Below are 19,182 nucleotides of genomic sequence, written 5' to 3' on the forward strand. Positions count from 1 at the left end.
GCGGTGGGCTGGGCACCTGCGGGCTCGTCTTTCACCCTTTGCCTCTGCAATGCCCGGAGCAGCGGAGATGAAACCACCAAAAGCTTCCCCTCATTCATCCTGTCTCGATCCCAGCTATTAATACTTCCCAGCCACACGTCCACACCTAAATCCTACCTGGAGACAGCAGCTGGAAACTAAGGGTTATCTGGCACAATGAAATCTAAATTAAGAAATAAGATTACAAGTGGGCTTTTTCAACAGTTTTAGCAGAGTTCGGAAGGTATTTGGCCAATGCTCCACCTGACTAGTTACTCGGACTCAGCCACAAATCCGTTACCAGAAGTAAATCGGTATTTGTGCACCCAGGAGTAACACAAAGCTCATGCTGGATGATCAAGGGCACTCTGGTATGACTGAAGGATGCGTGGGATGATCACGATTTACAGCTGTGGCTGCTCTGCCCGACACAAACCCGGAGCCCAGGTACAGGCGTCCCTCCCCGGCCGCTATGCCCGGTCTCCACACAGGGAAGGTGGGGGCACACCACGGTCTCGGGGATGCTGCTGGGGCTTGGTTTCTTTCCGCTCATTGTCCCAAAGGAGTTTTGTTTTACACTGTTGTATTTGTTTTATCTTAAACGCTAATGGAAAAGTCTGGGGGAGCAGACTGGAAATGGGGCTCTCAGCATTTAATAGATAGAGCCAGACACTGGCTCAGGCTGTACCATTTAGTACAAATCCTTGCCGCTTGGAAACTTGGAATGCCACACGTACTGTCAGCCCGGCCGGGGACAGACCACCTCCCGTTCATGCATGGCATTCCTGTATGACAAGGCTTGCAGAAGTGTGCTTGCCTCCTCAAAATCCAGAGTGAGCAGAAGAAAGGGACAAGACTTGGTTTAAGCACAACAGCAAAAGCATTTGTGAAACGCAGGGCCAGGAGAAACAGGCGCCTGCCAGAGGCTCAGCCCTCCCCACTCACTCTGCAACCCCCCTGTAAAACATCATTTCTCCCCCCGGAAAAGGCCTGGCACAGCAGTTATGTCCTCCAAGAGATTCAGGAGGTGCCTTCAATAAGAAAAAAAACCTAAGAACATCTTATCTAGGAAGCAACAGAATAGCGGAAACGCTGCAGAAGAGTTATGCGCTATGTCCTGTCCCCACTCCAGATCCACAGAACAGCTGAGCCATTTCCCCAGAGCACTGCTTGGCTAGCACAGACCCCGGCGTGGAAAACTTCAGCCTCGAAGGGCAAAAGAGGTGAAAGTTTGAGTTTAATAAATGGGACGGAGCGTTTACGCAGTCTTAATGTCACCATTAATCCTATTAATGTTATTAATCCCTGGGAGAGGGAAGGGGAGGGCACTAAGTGGTGAAGATGAGACAAGGCAAAGGAGATTTAAAAATAAGAAAAAAAAAAAGGGGGTGGGGGGGAGCGTGTGGAATGGCGACACACGTTTAAAGCCCTGACTGTTATAGCTGCTTCTGTGGCGTGAGATGTCACGGCAGTCACACAGCTTGGTGGCTTTCCCAGGGCTGCCACTGTCACGGAGAGAGACGCTTACACGGCCAGAGGATCTCACCCACAAATTTCTCAATGAAGCCCATAAATATATCTGAGATCACGTATACCAGAAAAACCAACACATCCTCACCTTGAAAACACCTAGCAACAGGGAATGTCACAAGTCCCGAAGGATTTTTTATTTTATTAAAAAAGCACTTCCCTTACTGCTGGAGATATATACCTTACTGCTACACTGGGATTGGGCTAGTGGGTTAAATTACACCAGGAGAGACCCTCTGGAGCATACGGAATCACAGAATTTCAGAGCTGGAAGGGACCTCTAGAGATCATCTAGTCCAACTCCCCTGCTAAAGCAGGATTGCCCAGAGCACATCATTCAGGGCTGCATCCAGGTGGGTCTTGAAAGTCTCCAGAGAAGGGAACTCCACAACCTCCCTGGGCAGCCTGTTCCAGTGCTCTGTCACCCTCACCATAAAGAAGTTTTTCCTCATATTTGATCAGAACTTCCTATGTTCCAGCTCGTGCCCATTACCCCTCGTCCTGTTACTGGGCACCACTGAAAAGAGTCTGGCTCCACCCTCCTTAAACCCACCCTTTAGATACTTGTAAACGTTAATAAGGTCTCCCCTCGGCCTTCTCTTCTCCAGGCTAAAGAGTCCCAGCTCTCCTATACATAGCTGTACTGTAAGCAAATATTTAGACAGGATAAATAAGATATGGGACTCCAAAGCTCCAGTCTCCTCCCAGCGTCTGCAAACCGAACACGCACAGGAGGATCTGACGCTGTCGCATTACGCATTAGAAGCCGAAATGACTTCTGGTCAGCCTTCTGGGGACAGATAATCAGCAGCTTGTTCCATGCTCCCGATTAAGAGGAGATAATCCATTTCTGTATGGCTTTGGTGTCAGATCAGAGCAATTCTGGCAAGAGTTCCAACGGCACACAGCGCTCCGGCAACAGCTGATGGCAACGCTGCAAGAGCCACGGGGCATCACAGCCCCCATCCAATGGACGTGCCGCCGCTTCGACTGTCCTTTTGCGGAGGCAACTGCTGGAAAGGTCAAGCACATAACGGAGGCAGCAGCACGGGTCTGCCTCTCCTCTCTGACCCGAATGTCAAGGCTGAGAGATTAGCAGCCAGGGAACCAACAACAAAGAACTCCAAAGAGCTGGAGGACACGGTTTGCTGCTTGAGCTGCATCCTGGAGTGGCCTTGGGCAGCACGGGGATGTGTGACCCTGCACGAGGGACATCTGTCCCACCGGCTGGGAGACCAGCAAAGTGAAGGGAATTCGGCCTCTGCAATGGCCGGCTGAGTCCCTCTGCACAGCTGTAGCACAGAGGATTCCCTGTTAAACAGAGGAAGGTGCACAGCTCCTTTGCGTCAGCTTTGTTTTCCTTGGAATGAATTTAGCTACTAGCAATGAGGCTGCGCTAACGAGCTGCAAACACTCAAATCGGATCATGGGCCCAGGCAAAGGAAGATCTCTGGAAGCGATCACGTGCTTTTCCAATCTCATCCCTAGAGGTCAGGACAAATATATGGGTCTTGATCCTTTCTTCTTCCTGTAGTTTGGGCACATTACATCAAAAAGTGCGGGAAAAATTACGTTGGACAAGAAGAACTCAAAAGAGCAAGGCAGAACTGACCACAGTTGACCTGATGACCAAGCACCAGGTCCAAAGGAAGGCAACACCACACCACAAGCAGCCGATCACCCAACAGCAGGCTCTTAAACACAGTTACCACTGCAGTCCAGGGCACGGCATTCCAGAATTTTTGCAGAAGAGTCTGAGGAGCTCAGAGGGGAGACTCTTCAACCTGCCCCAGCCACCGGCAAGAATGCTGCTGAAGGGATGCCTTCAGCCTCCAGGTGGCTGGGCGGAAGGGAGAGAAGCAGTCGTAATTAAAAGTCTTCCAAGAGGTAAATGACGGAGGATAGTAATCAGTTCATCTCTGCTTCCACCCCAGGTAAGATTAAAAAAAAAAATCCCTAAATCAGCTCTGTCTGCAGCAAATGAAGATTGAGATCTGATATTAGCAAACGCTCAAAGACAGAGCCATTAGGCTTTGGGACAAGCTGAGGAGGCTGCTTATTCTCCTTCATTAGTTTCGTACAGGGCAGAGAAACGCCCTCCAGGGACAGGCTGGGCACAGCAAACCCAGCTTCCAGCATCCCCTTCCAGATTTGCCTGCCAAGGATTCCCAGGGCTAAGATCAGGATGAGACGGGCACAGGGCACGCTGCAAGGGGCTGACGGAAGAACCATGCAGCACCAACAAACCAGCTCATGCAGGGCTTCCTACCAAAGGACTTCACCCATTCCAAATTCACCCATTTTGAAGCCTCGTGCTTTGACAGGTATCCAGCTCAGCTTCGCTTAATGTCACCCGGCCGTCCTGCAGCCGTCTCTCACCCTACAAAGGGGCCGGCACACCTAGCTATACGCCCGCACCACATCAGGCATGCTAACACAGTGAACCCTGCACGCTCTTTGTTTTCAGTGCAGCATTTCAAAAAGCCTCGTCGTTCATTTAAGGTGAAGCAGATGCCTTTCCTCTGGTCTCTTTGAAAGGGCTTATCTGTAGGCTGGATTTCATTAAGTGCCTTGTTCTGCATTTAATAAGCTTGCAAGTCTAGACACTTTGGTTCTCTCTCTATCACCTCTTTGGTGTACCAGCAGGTAGAGACAACAGAGGTTAAGAGGGAAATATTTAGCTAGCAGATTTAGATGCTATCAAGACGACTGCGTAATTCCGCTTTGACTCACTGCAATTTCATACTCAGGGACTTTTTCGCTCACCCGAGTGCCAATCCCTTTTGAAAGAAAGGGGCTGCTACCTGCTGCAGTAGTGTAGAGGAGGCCCCTGGGAAGTTCAAGGCACAGACTTTGGGATATCAGCAGAAAATCCCATGTCGAACCAATGACCAAACAAGGGAGAAAACAGTCCAGAGGAGCTGTGCAGTGGAACCACTGCTACCAGACGGCGATGATGATGGACAAGCATAACAACAGTCTCAGCAACCCAGTCCACCTGCCTCTTCAGATATTTCCATATGCAGCTGGGTGTCACCTCACTCCCCCCAGCCAACAAGGACAACCCAGATAGGAGTCTGATGCCCTGCTCCTTCCTCCTGGGGATGCCCAGGACCGGGAGCCCTGAGGCACCTGCAGAGCACCGTGGGACCTGCCACGACCAAGAGCTTGGCAGCTGAACCAGGAAATGGTGCTCAGACCTGCAGTGGGTGCTGCACCCGATGCCCGGGCATCGGCTTCAGCTGTTTGCAAGAGGGATGTACCAAGGTGATATCAAAAGAGAGGCACCTGGCTGCCAGGTGGGCAACACTGGAAGGGGGTGTGCCTATGGAGGGACCTTCTCCCTGCAGCTCCCATGGGGCAGGCATGCCCTACGGAGACCCAGATGGGACAACACTGTGGATCCCAGGGCAATGCCGAGAGCAGTCGTTTGCCTATCAGCCAGCAGTTGCCATCATCATTCCAGCAATGGGAACTCAGCTGAGAGTTGGTTCATTTTGCTTCTGAGCCTGCATCACACTTGAACCCTCGGCCTCCGCACGAAACCAGCTCTCCATTTATCTGCTTAGCCCCAAAAGCTAAGGGAGATGGATTCAAATCCTGTTGGTTCACAACACGCTGGGAAAGATCAGCATTTTTGTGGATCGGGGCTGCAAGATGTGCACGTTACAGTGACACGTGCTGCGGGGATGTACCAACTAAACTAACTGCAATCTTACATTAAAAGCAAAATGGTTTTTCAAAAGATTAATCAGAACGAAAGATCTCTCCCTTCGGGAAACACGCAGCCATAATCAGCAAATATTCCTCTCTCACGGGATTGCAAAACACAGCATGCTTTGCCCTCTGAGCCACAAGTCATGAACTCCCCCATCAAAGCAGGAGGCAGAGCAGAGCAACTGCACAGAGAACAACAGGATGGGGATTTTTTTTACATTTTATCCCAAGGAGAGCAAGTTCAAGGTCTCTGCACTTACCATCAAACTTCTTGTATCTGGAACTAAACATGGTTTGTAGGTGATTGCTAAGCTCTATGACGGCGTTTCTAAAGTCGTGTTTACTCTGCTGACTGTACTTCTCCTCCATCTCTTGAGAGCAGCACGTGTAGCCTTGCGAGCAGACTTTCAAGTGGTCACCTGAAAAGCAGAGAGGAAAATATCCCCAGTTAAAAGGATTCTCCATGCAAGGGCAAAGAGGTTGGTTTGCGAGGCAGGGGGTGTGAGGACCCGCAGCACCATCCCCTCCTGAGGAGAACCCCCTCGCTGTGAGCACTGGACCAGGCACACCAAAACCTGATGCTGTAGAGGAACTTCATAGCAACGCATGTAAATACCACACGCCGTCTTTCCGCAAGAACATTAAGAAGTGTCCTCTCATTCAGTTAATAAATGGAATAAACAGATACTCATCTGGCACAGTATAATTTGAAGAACCAGCAAATTGACCTGTATATGCTATGGTATCTTCCATAAAGTTTTTGCTGAGTATTTTACTTACTTCCAATTCATTCACTTAATACACAACACAGCATCAACAGCAATGGTCCTTTCAGTACAGATAAATCCTTTTTTCTTCACCTCCAGTTATCATAGGAGAAGTAATGTCTCTCAGAAACACAGTTATCACCGATATTAAAAGATACTTGTTTTATGCAGCAGCTCATGAAAAAGCTTTGTATTTCCCAGCTCCTAATTTTCTAATTTTACAGTTTTCTGGCACCGTCCTGGGTGAAACTGGGTGTTTGTTTTTGTTTGAATTCTCCAGATTTTTCTTCCGTGACCCTAAAGATAATTCTCTCCTACGAGTCATCTGGCTCAAGCTGGCTTCGTCAGAGGAATCATGAAGTGCTTCCGTATATACCATATCTCCATTTCAAAAGCTCATAGACAACCGGAGCATGGGATCTGGCCCCACATAATTTGCTTTTAGAGCATCTTGCTGCGGTGCGGGACGAAGCTGCCCTCTTCTAGCACCCCCAGTAAAATGCTGCTGTCGAGTTTTGTGGGCAAGGCAAACTCTTGGTGTAGCAATGCTCAGCTCCAGCTCCTCTGACGGGTCCCAAAACGCCGCACCACCACAGGCAGGCGGGGCCAACACTGAAGCGGTTCGAACTTGGGTGAATTGTGCAAATTTTTGTCAATGCTGAAGACGATATGATCAAAACAAGCGGTTGGGATGAGAAAACTCATCCTTCCAAGTCAGATGGTATTTTAAAAGACACAGCCTACGTGTAAGCTGCTGCCTTCCCTCCCATTTCACACCACGCTGCCAAACCTTATCCTTCACCCGGAGTAAGCAGATGGAGAAGGGAAGGCTCTTCCCTAGCCTGGAAGTCACCAGCCACCTCCAACCACCAACCGAGGTTCAGAGACTCGCGGCGAGAGCTGCAAAGGACCTGACAGCCCCCTGCGCAGAAAACCACCTCTCCGCAACTGTTCGCTTACTGACGAGCCATCCTACCTGCTCGCCGAGCATCAAATGTGCTCTTAGAGAAACAAGAGCAGTTTTCGCATGGTGCAAAACAAAGCCTTCTGCAAAATCTCCTACCAACGCCACTTGCCCAGCTATTACCGCTTTGTACGACTTTCTAGCCCACAAATGTTAGTACCTCTCCTTTCAGACACTTAAAGACCATTTTAAAATACGATGTAAATATTTTTATATCTCTTTATACATAATTCTTAAGAACCTCTCCTCCTAAATCTATCTTCCTGTTGCGCTACAGGGTTTGTTTGTTTTCCCTGGCGTTACAGAGAGACCTTGACCAGCAGATAATTCTGCCACAGCTAATTTATGGCACAAGACCGTCCGCTCCTCTTGAATTATGGAAAGCTCAAAGTCTGTTACGGGAAGCAGCACCGCTTAGACACAGCCTTCAGAAAACACAGAAAAAACTCGCTGTCTCCTTCTAGATATATTTTTCTTTCATGGACTCTATTTCCTTCTGTTTCAGGGGAGCATCCCCAGCGGTGAATACACAGCATTAAGGGGTGCAGCACCGGAGGATGCAGCTCCATTTAGCTTGGCAAGTTGTTTAAAAGAGAGGAAGACGCACACCTAGGATTTTCGGATCGTGCCCACCAAATCCATCCCGCAGCACACCTGGGGACTCCTCTATGAGCCTGCCTTACTAGCCCGCATTAAAAAAAAAAGCGAGTGCCCAAGTGCCGCTGCGTCATTTCACTTTGAATCTCTTTGTTCCAGCTCCAATGCAGGACCAAGGTTCTTTGACACAACGGGAAACAAATAAACAGCAGCGCAGCAATAATTACAGCTAGAGCAACGGCTAGTTTTGCGGTGTCAAATTAATTTAATTTCAAAAGTCTTGAAACAGGGTTGGGTTTTTGCTAGATTTCTTATTATGAAGGGGGAGTACATCGGGAATATTTCACCTGAAATGCACTTCATGGTTTCAGTACCGTTTCCGTGACGCATGCCTGCCTTTGGGGGTCATGACTTACATACTTCCCATTCTTTTGTTTCGGAGGGGTAAACCTCTACCCTACTTGGCAAACGCAAACCTACCGATAGCAGGATTTCTATTCCTAGTTACACTTTGCCGACACTTCTGAAGTTGTCACAGATGCCCTGGAATCCCTAAAACAGTAGTTTTAACAACTCCAATTTATTTATGATTAAAATAACCCAAAAGCCCGATGTATTTCACCAATACAAGTAACAGTTTTACATCTATTTATACTGTTAAACTAAACTCACCATCCCACCTGAGATTACAAAGCAAAATCATTTTTCTGTGATCCCCCTCGTCCCAGATTTGCACGGTGCCTCCCTGGGACACACGTGCAAAGCTGAGGAAAGGAGAACACTACTGCCAGTAAATCAAGCTTGCACAGATCCCATTTGGTTGATCGTTAAGAAATTACGCTCCAAAACGCAACTCAGACATTCAAAAATGAATGACCAAGCAATCTAATTATGGAAGATATTTCTCAGTCATGTCAGCACTATGTGGTCTTGGCTTGTGATCAAGAATTAGCTCTGTCTGGAGCTGAGGAGCTCTGGCTACTCAGTGCTGATGGTAGGAGGATGCACTGTGTTACCCCACTGTTAAAAAACAACAAAGTTTAGGGCTGTAGACTGCTTTTCTTGCAGTATTCTTACAACGCAGTAGGAGATACCAACGGAAAGTCACCAGAATTCACTGGGGCCCCAGTTTTCCCACGGGGAGGGTTGTCCTTAGCATCTTCGCATCCCTGAGAATATATCCTTGCTTGAGCAAAGCAAAGAGCACTGACACGGTTTGTGAGAAATCTCATTTTAAATCAGCTAGCAGAGCCAATCTGCTCAGCATCCGTCCACAGGACTCATCCCACGCCTGAGTCTGCAGGGAGAGCAACTCAGCATTCCGCTGTCCCACCGCCTGCCCTGGTGAAGGATCCATCGTGCGCCCCTCGGGTGAGCGGCTGCAGTGGTGGGACCCACTTACGCCTCCACGAGCAGACCCCTCGAGGCACGGCGGCACTGGAGAACAGCTTCAAAACATGAGAGTGCTACAACCATGGCATGCCGGGGAACGAAAACGATGAAGCCTGGAAAGCAGCCGCCGCCGCCAACGGTCCACGTGAGCACAGACCAGTTACGGCCACCGAAAACACCGACCCAGTGCCAAGACCAAAGACAACGCTCTTCACTTTCCAACCGACAGTGAACTCCTCAAAGGAAAAGGTGCAAAAAACATGATTATTTAGGCCCACTTAAATAGAGATCTAATGTTTATGTATATTATGTAAAGAACACTCATGGTGTGAGCTCACTGTCGAGGACACATTCGGCAATAATTATTTCCCAAGTTAAAACTCATCAAACAATGCCCATAGAAGGCAACTCTTCATCTACTGTTCAGTGTAAAGACTCGGCAGCTTTTGTAATTCATCACCATGTGAGCACAGCAAAAAAATATAACTCTGCCACAGCTTCCTTTCAAGTTCGGCTTTTTATTGAATTGTTTGGCAGGGTGCGCAATCATCACCTCGGGGGCTGCGTGGCAAAGAGCTTAAGTAGCAGAGAGAGACTCCAAATATCTACCGCATATGCACACCATCGCTGCAACTCGTTGTGGATTTGCAGCGGATCTTTCCCATGGCCCACCGCAGCAAGACTTTTTCCTCTATTTTATATTACATGTGAATACAGAGAGAGAATGACGGACCAAAATTACAAAGAGAAGCTTGCTCCTTGGCTAGGTAACAGCACACCTCTGGGGACGGAGGTGGCGGTTTAAAGATAGAAACGCAACGGTACACGGTGTTACCATGTGTACATCCAAGGAAACGTGCTCAGAAAGGTAATCTTGCAAACTTATGATTTAAGCCATTACAGAAACGCCACATTTAGCAGACTCCAGGTACACGGAGTTTCTTCCAAATCGAGTAACTATTTTGCAATGTGTCGGAAAACAAGTTTTCATCGAATGAGTAAGTGTGCCGCACGAACTCAGGGGCTCTGTGATCTTGAAAAGCAGTTCCCTCCACCGAACAATTTTCCAAGACCTTTTCAAAATGTTGTTTCTGGATGTCTAACATGCCTTCCCAGCCTGCTTCTCCTCGCCTTGAACACGTTCATACTTTAAGAGTATCTAGCTGCAAAACTAGCTGAACTTTCAGGAGTGGTTTCTGGGAGGCAGGGGGGTGTGTTGTTTCTTTAAAACACTCCCGAACACAATCTAGCCCTTCATCGCAGCTCGATAAACAAGCCAAAAGCAGTTTATGGTCTGAGATGTTACTGTTGGACTTGGCTTCCATATGGGAAAATGGGCTGGGGTAAGCTGGGCCAGTGGAGAAGCAGGAGGCTAACACTGCTGGGGGACCGGCAAGCGGGACCACCATTTCGGCCTCGTGCTCTGCCCCTTCCCTCTAGCACACATCGGCCTGTGGCGTCTTTTAAAGAGTTTTATGACTTCCTCCGAACAAACTTCCAAAGGAATCCTAGACTGTAATGCCAGGCTCTAATCCGATTTCACACTAGACTTGACTTCTAATTATCACAGAATATTAGGCTTCCACCCATCATATATAATTGACATGCTACCGAGGCTTTACAAACCCCCAACAAAGATGACAAGAAACACTAGCATCACCCCTGAGCACAGCTCCGCTGCTCCGGCCCCGCATTAACAAGGGGCAAGAAGAAGAAAGAAAAGCATGAGCTTGTGATCGACTCCGGCGGAGTCATCGAGACAGACAAGACTACCGAACCCTCCACCCAACCCGATCACCTTTAATTCTGCCCAGAATACCAAAACCTGCCCAGTTTTCTGGGGTACAGAATGAGCCGGGGATGCTCAGCGCCCCCCCAGGAACAGCCCGCGAGCTCTCGTCTATCTGCAATGGTGCTGCCGTGATCCACAGCTGCTGTCGGCACTGCCACACATCCCACAGCCCCAACAGCCCCTGCCCCAAAGGCAAGGCTGGGTCACCCTAACCACCGCTTCCGCGGCTTTTAGGTATTTGCTACGGAAGAGCACAGCAGAAATGCAGAGAGTGTCTTGGCGTGTAAACATTTCCAGGTGAAATGACACTAAGCTGCAAACACCAAAGGGAAGGGGGGGGCGGGGGGAAGGGATCCTTCTGCCTCCTCCCACGGCTTCACACATGCACGCTGCTTGAAAACATGCTTTTTGCCCGGTATAAGCAGGAATTTTTGGTCGATGGCTTTTACCAGAGTATTCCTTTTCTGCTGGGCGGTCACTCTTCACCGCTTGCTTTGAAGCTGTGCTGCTGTGGGACTTGGTTTTTATTTTACTGACTCTCCTGCTGTGGAGACAGTGGCGTGGCAGTAAGGAAGAGGTGTTAACCAGCACCGAGGCCCTGCTACGGAAGGCGACGTGTCCACAAAGGGCACCAGAGTTGGAAGTTTCCAAGCTCTCACGCTGCGAGCGATGCAGGTACCCAGCGCTGCTGGTACCCTCTGGTCCGAGTGGGTCAAACCGGGTTGGGACACCTGAAGCTGTGCCTCCTGTGATGCCCCGAGCACACGGTGCTATTTCCAGCCCAAACCACTATTTCAACTTCACACTTCCAGGGGACGTGCTTTGTGCAACCTCCTTCTTCCATCTACCACCATCAGACCCAAAAAGACATACCCCATTTCCAATACAAATCATTTCCCATCCTAAATGCCACCGCCACGCAACCAGAGTCAGCCTTCCCTCCTTAAAACATTTGCAATTCTTACTGGGATCTCAAACCCAAAAAGCACCAAAAGAGAGTCCCCCACATACACAAACCAAGGTCCTTGCCATGGAGGTCCACAACTCGCATCGCCCTCCAGCCGGGCACGCGGATGCCAGCCCTGTCACAGCCACAGGAGCCCTGGTCCTGGATTCCACCATCAATGGATGCTCGTCTGCCCCTGCACCCCCTTTTTTCCCCACCCACCTGGAAGTTTTTAAGCCAGAAGACATTCTCGCACACAGTCGGCTCCCAAAGCTGACTGGTAGGGTTACGGAAGTACCACAATTTGGCAGCATGTGCCAGTATACAGCATATTTAACGTCCCACTCAATTAGCAACCATTTTATATAAATGGTTTATTTGCCTTATTAATGTTAAAGCCACTTGTTTCCCCCACGCATCCATTTAGGTTATTAATCAATGTGCATTTTAGTTTTTTGCTGATTACTCTAATGGCACAGAAAAATTCCCCAGACTCACAGAGAAAGCTTATAATATTGAAATTATTTTTTTTTCCCCCTTGCAAACTTGTCAAGCAGTCAAAATACACTCTTTGATAACCAAACCAAAGCCCTTTCACCTACGCTTAACAACAGTGAACTATTTTCAGTCGAGCTTTATTGCATCTGTTAACTCAGCTGCTAATCCATCTTGCAGGCGCAGGGAATGCCGGTGCACACAATACCTCAGTGACATACCTCCCTTCAACACAACAAATAATCCTAATTATTTCCATAGTGCGTACCGACAGTTACTTAAAATATCGTACACAACCGAGGTCTGTCTGGCTTCTATTTTTCCATTTTGCTTTGTTGACAGCTTCGGGTTCCCAAATTTACTGCCAAGAGGGTCAGGGACCGAAGAGAACAAGAGGGATTTATATCCGTGTGTGTACATTAAGCCAAACGCACATTAGGAACCTTAATTTTCTACTGGAAAGAGCAACTTAGGACACAAAGAGGGCTCTTGCCTTCCATCCGTCCAAGCCCAAATTACTACCGCACAGCTCCTCTTCCAGCCGATGACAGAGCCAGGTCCCTGAAGGCCCAAGTCTGGGCAAACGCTGCCCATCGAGGCCAACCAGAGGGATTTTGGGACATCCCCCTGCGATGGGGGCAGAGCAAGAGAGCCCTTCCCAGTCTCCTAATGCAGTTCTTCAGCCCCAAACAAGAGACAAAGACCTTCCTCTGCTCTCCACAGCACCCCACAGAATGGTCATCAGTCAACCGAAGTCCCCTCCTGCCCGGCTCTCCTGTTGAGGTTGGGGCAATGGAGAGGTTCAGGTGGAGGTCCCCAAGACCCAACCCCAAAAACGCTCTGCAGCACATCTGAGCCCACAACTGTGCCCTTCGCAGGTAACATCCAAAGGAGAAGGATGCAGGATCTCACCTTCAGCAGGGTATTAAGAGCTCATTTCAAGTTAAAACCCTGCTCACCTGAGGAAAAATACCATTGCCGCTTCATTTCCACAGCACAACCAACAATTTCCTTCCCGACAGGGTGGCCCAAATACTGCGAGGTTTTACACCCTGGAAAAATATGCCATGATAGAGCGCGCTTTCATTCCAACAAACAGGATATTGAGTCAATTAGTGGCACACCAAACACAAACCAGCCAGATGAAGATAATGCATTTCTGCAAACATCAAAAGAGAGAGAAACCACACAAAGACCTGAATATACAAATAAGGCAAAGGGGGATAAAAAAAAAAAAAGAATACTACATAATTAAACTTACTGTTTAAGCAAGCCTGGAGAGTAAAATAGCTCTGGTTAACTAGAGGATTCTCCCTGGCTCTAGCTAAGGCAGAAACCTTCAATGAAAACCAAGAGTTGTTTCTTAATTAAAAAAAACAAAACAAAACCAAAACCAAAAACCCCTACTTGACATCACTGAGCAAGAACTTAGGAAATGCAAATTCTCTTTATTATCACCGAATTCTTTAGGCATGAAATAGTTTTCATAATGTGTCTCTGCCTACGTGCCCTGAGCGAGAGGTGTTACACAACGGGCAAGTTATGCTTAAAATTATCTTTGATTTTTTCCACTTCTCCGGCGGGGAGGACGGATACACAAGGTGCACAAGAGACCCGTCTCCAGGACGGCTGAAATGGGCAGTGACCCTGTCCCCCATCCCTCTACCAGCCAGCAAAGAACATCTAAAAAGCCCCAAACTTGCAGTCAGTAATTCTGGGTACACAGGAAGGTAAAAGTAAAACAGCTGTGATAAAGCCTATCAAAAAAAACAGCCAGTGGTCGGACTTCAGAATTCAACAGAAATTGTCCAGCAGATTTTACAGGGTACTAACCCCCAAAAAACCACTGAGTATCGTTTCATGCAATTAAAAAAAAAAACCCAAAACACAAAGAAACAAACAAAAAACCCAACACCCCCCCCCCCCAAAGAAACCACAAAAACCCAAAACCAAACAAAAACCAAAAAGAGAATCCATCGGGAACAGCAAATACACAGAATAACTGAAGCCTCAGGCACAAGGAACAACAAATAGAAGAGATATGGCTGGGAGACAGTTACTTTCCTTGTGAGACTTTGTATTTTTTCCTCAAATTCCCCATTAAGAAGACAAAACAAAGCCAAAAAAACTGCCTGTTTGTTGTTTTTTTTTTTCCATAAAGCTTTAGGCTATTTGCCAAAAAAGCAGCTTTTAACCAAAACGGATTCCGCCACAAACACTGCCATTCGAAATGGAATATTTTTTCCTTCTTCAGAACATTTCCCCCCGCCCCTCCAGTTCCAGCCCTTCTCCCTCTGTGGTCCCCAGACCCTCCGCCAGGCACCTCCCGGGATGATGCCCGGCACCGCACGCAGCCAGGCAGGAGAAGCAGGAGTACGCTGCTGGGAACCACTTTTCCAGTAATTTTATTTAATTTTTCCCCCGCCACCACCTTTTCAAACACGGCTGATTCCAGCCTCAGTGCACAAAACCATGTTTCAGAGCCCCACAGTAGTTCCTTATGAGACGCACCCAGGCTTACCTATTCATGCCAGCAGATGGGTCATCTGCTGGCAAGTCCCACAGCTGACAGTAGATGACCCTCGAAAGCTTCAGCAACGTTTTGAGGTTGTACCACCCTAGTGATTCTGGGGGATCGTGCTTTATTTGGGGAAAAAAAAACGCAAACAAACGACAAAAAAAAAAAAAAAAAAGCACAAACGAAGGTGTTCATGGGGTTGTGGAGGCACTGACTGATAGAGATCACCCCAGTTGAGAGACCACGGCTCTCCCAGATGGTGCCACCAGCCCATTTGAAGGCAAGGACCACTGTCCTGTGCCGTCAGCCCCTCTGAACATCCCACCTTTCTGACATCGCCAGAAGTGAAGTTTTCCTGCTTGCAGAACCAAAAAAACCCCAAAAGCATGCACCATCACACAAAGGGGAGCTACCGTTTCCACAGGTTAAAAGCACACCAACAGGAATAAAAGTACTAAGGCCATGTGAGCTGGCAGCTATGACCCAAGCAAAAATTTTAAAACCACCCCAAAAACCTAAAGATGTTTTTAATTCCTCAAATAAGAAACAAAGCTCATGAAATTCAGCCACAATTTCCTGTTTTTGACTTAAAATAAAATTAAAAAAAATATCCTGGGCTTTATATAAACAATAATCTAATCTATAAATTGGAATGCAAGAGAGATGTTGATTAACCTCCAGGAAGATTAATTCTCTATTGCTGGATCCAAAATAGGCACTGAGGAACCTGCTGCAATTCTGAGACCAACTTTACACAGAAGGGAAGGAAAAGGGGAAAAAAAAAACAAAACCAACAAACCAAACCACCGAGCTGCAAACAACTACACAGAAGGGCAGCGTACAAATAGCCAAATATCTGGACTAGCAGGGTGATGGTTTTCACCCATAAAGATGCACTCCTTCACACTGCCTTGGGTGGCTTTGGGCAGGAAGGGCTCGGTGGAGAGCCAGTACCAGCCAGGGCCACCCAAAAGTCCTCAGTGACACAGACAGGAGGTCTACCTCTGCTCCCCTTGCTTTGACAGCAAAATCCACACAAGTCACAGACTGGTAGGGTTGGAAGGGACCTCTGGAGATGATCTAGTCCAACCCCCTGCCAGAGCAGGGTCACCCACAGCAGGTGGCACAGGAACGCCTCCAGGCGGGTTTGGAATGTCTCCAGAGACGGAGACTCCACCACCTCTCTGGGCAGCCTGTGCCAGGGCTCTGCCACCCTCACAGGAAAGAAGTTCCTCCTCATGTTGAGATGGAACTTCCCATGGTCACGTTTGTGCCTGTTACCCCTTGTCCTGTCCCTGGGCACCACTGAAAAGAACCTGGCCCCATCCTCCTGACACCCACCCTTTCCGTATTTATAAGCGTTGATAAGATCCCCCCTCAGTCCTCTTTTTTCCAGACTCTTTTTCCAGACTGGGACTCTTCAAGACCCAAATCCCTCAGCCTTTCTCCATGAGAGAGGTGTTCCAGTCCCCTCAGCATCTTGGTAGCCCTTTGCTGTCCCCTCTCCAGCAGTTCCCTGTCCTTCTGGAACCGGGGAGCCCAGCACTGGACACAGCACTCCCGATGTGGCCTCCCCAGGGCAGAGCAGAGCGGGAGGATGACCTCCCTCCACCTGCTGGCCACGCTCTTCTTGATGCCCCCCAGGATGCCATTGGCCTTCTTGGAAACAAGGGCACAGTCCCTTGCTCCACACAGCTGCCAAGGGCAGGGCTTACTTCCCACCCTCCAAAGGCAGCCCGGACTTTGGACCGGAGCACTGATTCCTTAATCTCCTTCCTCCCCGCATGCCACCAGCCACCCTGTGCCCCCGAGCCCCGGGGACCCCGCTCAGGGCGGGGAGCAGAAGCAAGCCAAAGCTCCGCACCGAGGAGCAACACTCTGTCTTCTCAATTTGCACAAGTCTCACTGGCTTGGGGGTGTTTTGGGGCAGGAGTTACGACTTCTGGTAATTGAAACTATAAACAAAAAGAGAGATGGAAGGGTTGAAGGGTTCAGGTGTAGTGAAGTCCAGCTATAATCTACCAGCTGAGTCAGGCACCTCCCCACCGGCCCCAAAGGCGCCTCGCAAAGCGGAAAACTGCCAGCTTCGGACTGCTATCAGAAACGGCCAAAACCCGAGGGCCAAGGAAGCACGATTTCGCTTGGGCAGGTTGCCCACCCGCACCTGCCAAGAGCCACATGCGAGTGCTGCCCCACGACCCCGCCAGGCAGACCCCGCTGCCACCACCAAGCCACCAAACGAGGGTTCGCCAGGCTGAGAAGCATCTGATGCCAGCATTCAGCTGAGAGCAATCGGGTGCAATGCTGTTTCCAGGCCTGGTTTAGAAGAGACCAGTTTTCACCCCGCAGCACAACATGCCTGGCCGGAGCCATGCCTGCGCCCCATCTGCCCTCACTGGGATGCTGCCAGCCTGGGGGGTCCTGCTGGTACCCACGGCACCCAAGGGCATCGTCCCTCCACCCTCCAGCTGGGCCACATGCAAACTTCACTTTCTTCCAGGCAGTGTGCCCAGGTGGCCAAGAAGGCCAACAACATCCTGGCCTGTATCAGGAACAGCGTGGCCAGCAGGACTGGGGCAGCAATGGTCCCCCTGTACTCCACACTGGTGAGGCCTCACCTCGAGCGCCGTGTCCAGTTTTGGGCCCCTCACCACAGGAAAGACACTGAGGGGCTGGAGCGTGTCCAGAGAAGGGCAACAGAGCTGGTGAGGGGTCTGGAGCACAAGTCTTGTGAGGAGCGGCTGAGGGGGCTGGGGGTGTTCAGCCTGGAGAAAAGGGGGCTGAGGGGAGACCTCACTCTCTGCAACTCCCTGAAAGGAGGGGGCAGCCGGGGGGGTCAGTCTCTTTTCCCAAGGAACTGGCCATGGGACAAGAGGAAATGGCCCCACATTGTGCCAGGGGAGGTTTAGGATGGATATTAGGAAACATTTCTTCACTGAAAGGGTTGTCAAGCATTGGAACAGGCTGCTGAGGGAAGTGGTGGAGTCACCATCCCTGGAGGGATTTAAAAGTCGTGTAGACGTGGTGCTGAGGGACATGGGTTAGTGGTGGGCTTGGCAGTGCTACGTTAATGGTTTGACTTGATGATCTTAAAGATCTCTTCCAACCAAAACGATTCTATGATTCCCCAGAGCACGGAAATACAAAGTGATAAACTCTTTCAATATGGCTGCCCGGCTCCCTCAGGTCCCACTCAATGGATGGTTAGCCCCAGCCAGTGTTTCAGGCCACTCTGGCCTGCTGAGGACCAACCCTGAGGCCCAAATCCCCCCTTATTCAAGCTGAGACATATGCAGTAACCAGACCCAAGTAACCAGACCGACCTGCAAGGGGAGGCAAGGTCTGCAAAACGCACTGTTCCTCAAAACAACCTCACAGGCAGGCCAAGTCCTTCAGTAAGAGGCCTCCTACCAGGCTGAGCCCAGCCCCAGGACAAGTGTTCAGCAGGTGGGGGACACCAGGTCCCCCACAAAGTGACAGTTGTGCAACGCCAGCAAAAACGGAGCCCAGGCACAGCAAGAATCACTCGCTTGTAGGATGTTTCCCACCAACTGCAGAAATATTTGCTCCAAGAGCCTTGAAAGTCTTTAAGGAAGACCTCAACTTTTTTTTTTTTTTTTTTCATTTTAATTTTTTCCTTTCCAATCCACTATTTTCCATTTCTCCATCCAGCAACTAAACCAACCCGACCTCCCCAAGTCCTCCGCGAACAGCCCCTAACCACCAGACTCTCCCCTCGCAACCCAGGGTCGCTCCCTGCCTGGCTACATCCTGCTGCCCCTCGCAGGAACAGGGGCAGACAATTAGCCTTAATCCTCGTTAGTTCTGTACGTTTCCTTTAAATCCTGTTACCGCATTCCTCCGCGCACTGGAGCGCGGCTCAGCCGCGACGGTGACGGTGACCCCGTGGTGCCTCCCGGCTCCTGACCCGCCGGAGCTGCACAGCTCCCAAGGGCTGCACCGCTCCTGGACTAATCTATCTTCACTGATTAGTTCTTAATCAGGAAAGCAAGATGTGAACGAAGGGTGCAGATGAAAAGAGAAAGGGGGAGGGGGAGAAATAGGGGGGAAAAAAAATAAAGAGTTTCTTCAAGGAAACATTGCCCTTTGCTGCTTTAGGAGACAACTATGAAAACTCTGTCCAAAGGAGGCGTTTGAAGTCTAGCTACTTTCATATTTATAACATTTGAGTCACTCCAAAAAACCTCCGCCACAGCAGACCGAGTTGGACTACTACATTCATTTATTTTGGAAGTTTATCCAAGGCTTTGGTTAAAGATAAACAACACGCCTGGATGTGAGAGAACATCAGAGCTGGGCTGCTGGCACGGCGGGGAGCTTCCACCCACTTTGATAGCACCAAGGCAGGAGATGGTATCAGCACGACCCAAAATGGACCTACCCCTTCCTGGGGAGGCACGGCCACAGCACCGAGAAGTTAGGGCT

General features: G+C 49.4%; 1 protein-coding gene across 1 annotated transcript in view; it reads right to left on the reverse strand.

Moving 5' to 3' along the window:
- Window positions 1-19,182, reverse strand: part of GPC4 (glypican 4) — a 71,119-nt gene that overhangs the window by 32,863 nt on the left and 19,074 nt on the right. The window contains exon 2 of the mRNA XM_074599817.1: window positions 5,526-5,684. Coding sequence (XP_074455918.1) covers window positions 5,526-5,684 — 159 coding nt within the window. The remainder of the gene's footprint in view (window positions 1-5,525; window positions 5,685-19,182) is intronic.

Source organism: Larus michahellis, chromosome 9, assembly GCF_964199755.1.
Source record: "Larus michahellis chromosome 9, bLarMic1.1, whole genome shotgun sequence".
In the NCBI taxonomy this organism is placed as follows: domain Eukaryota; kingdom Metazoa; phylum Chordata; class Aves; order Charadriiformes; family Laridae; genus Larus; species Larus michahellis.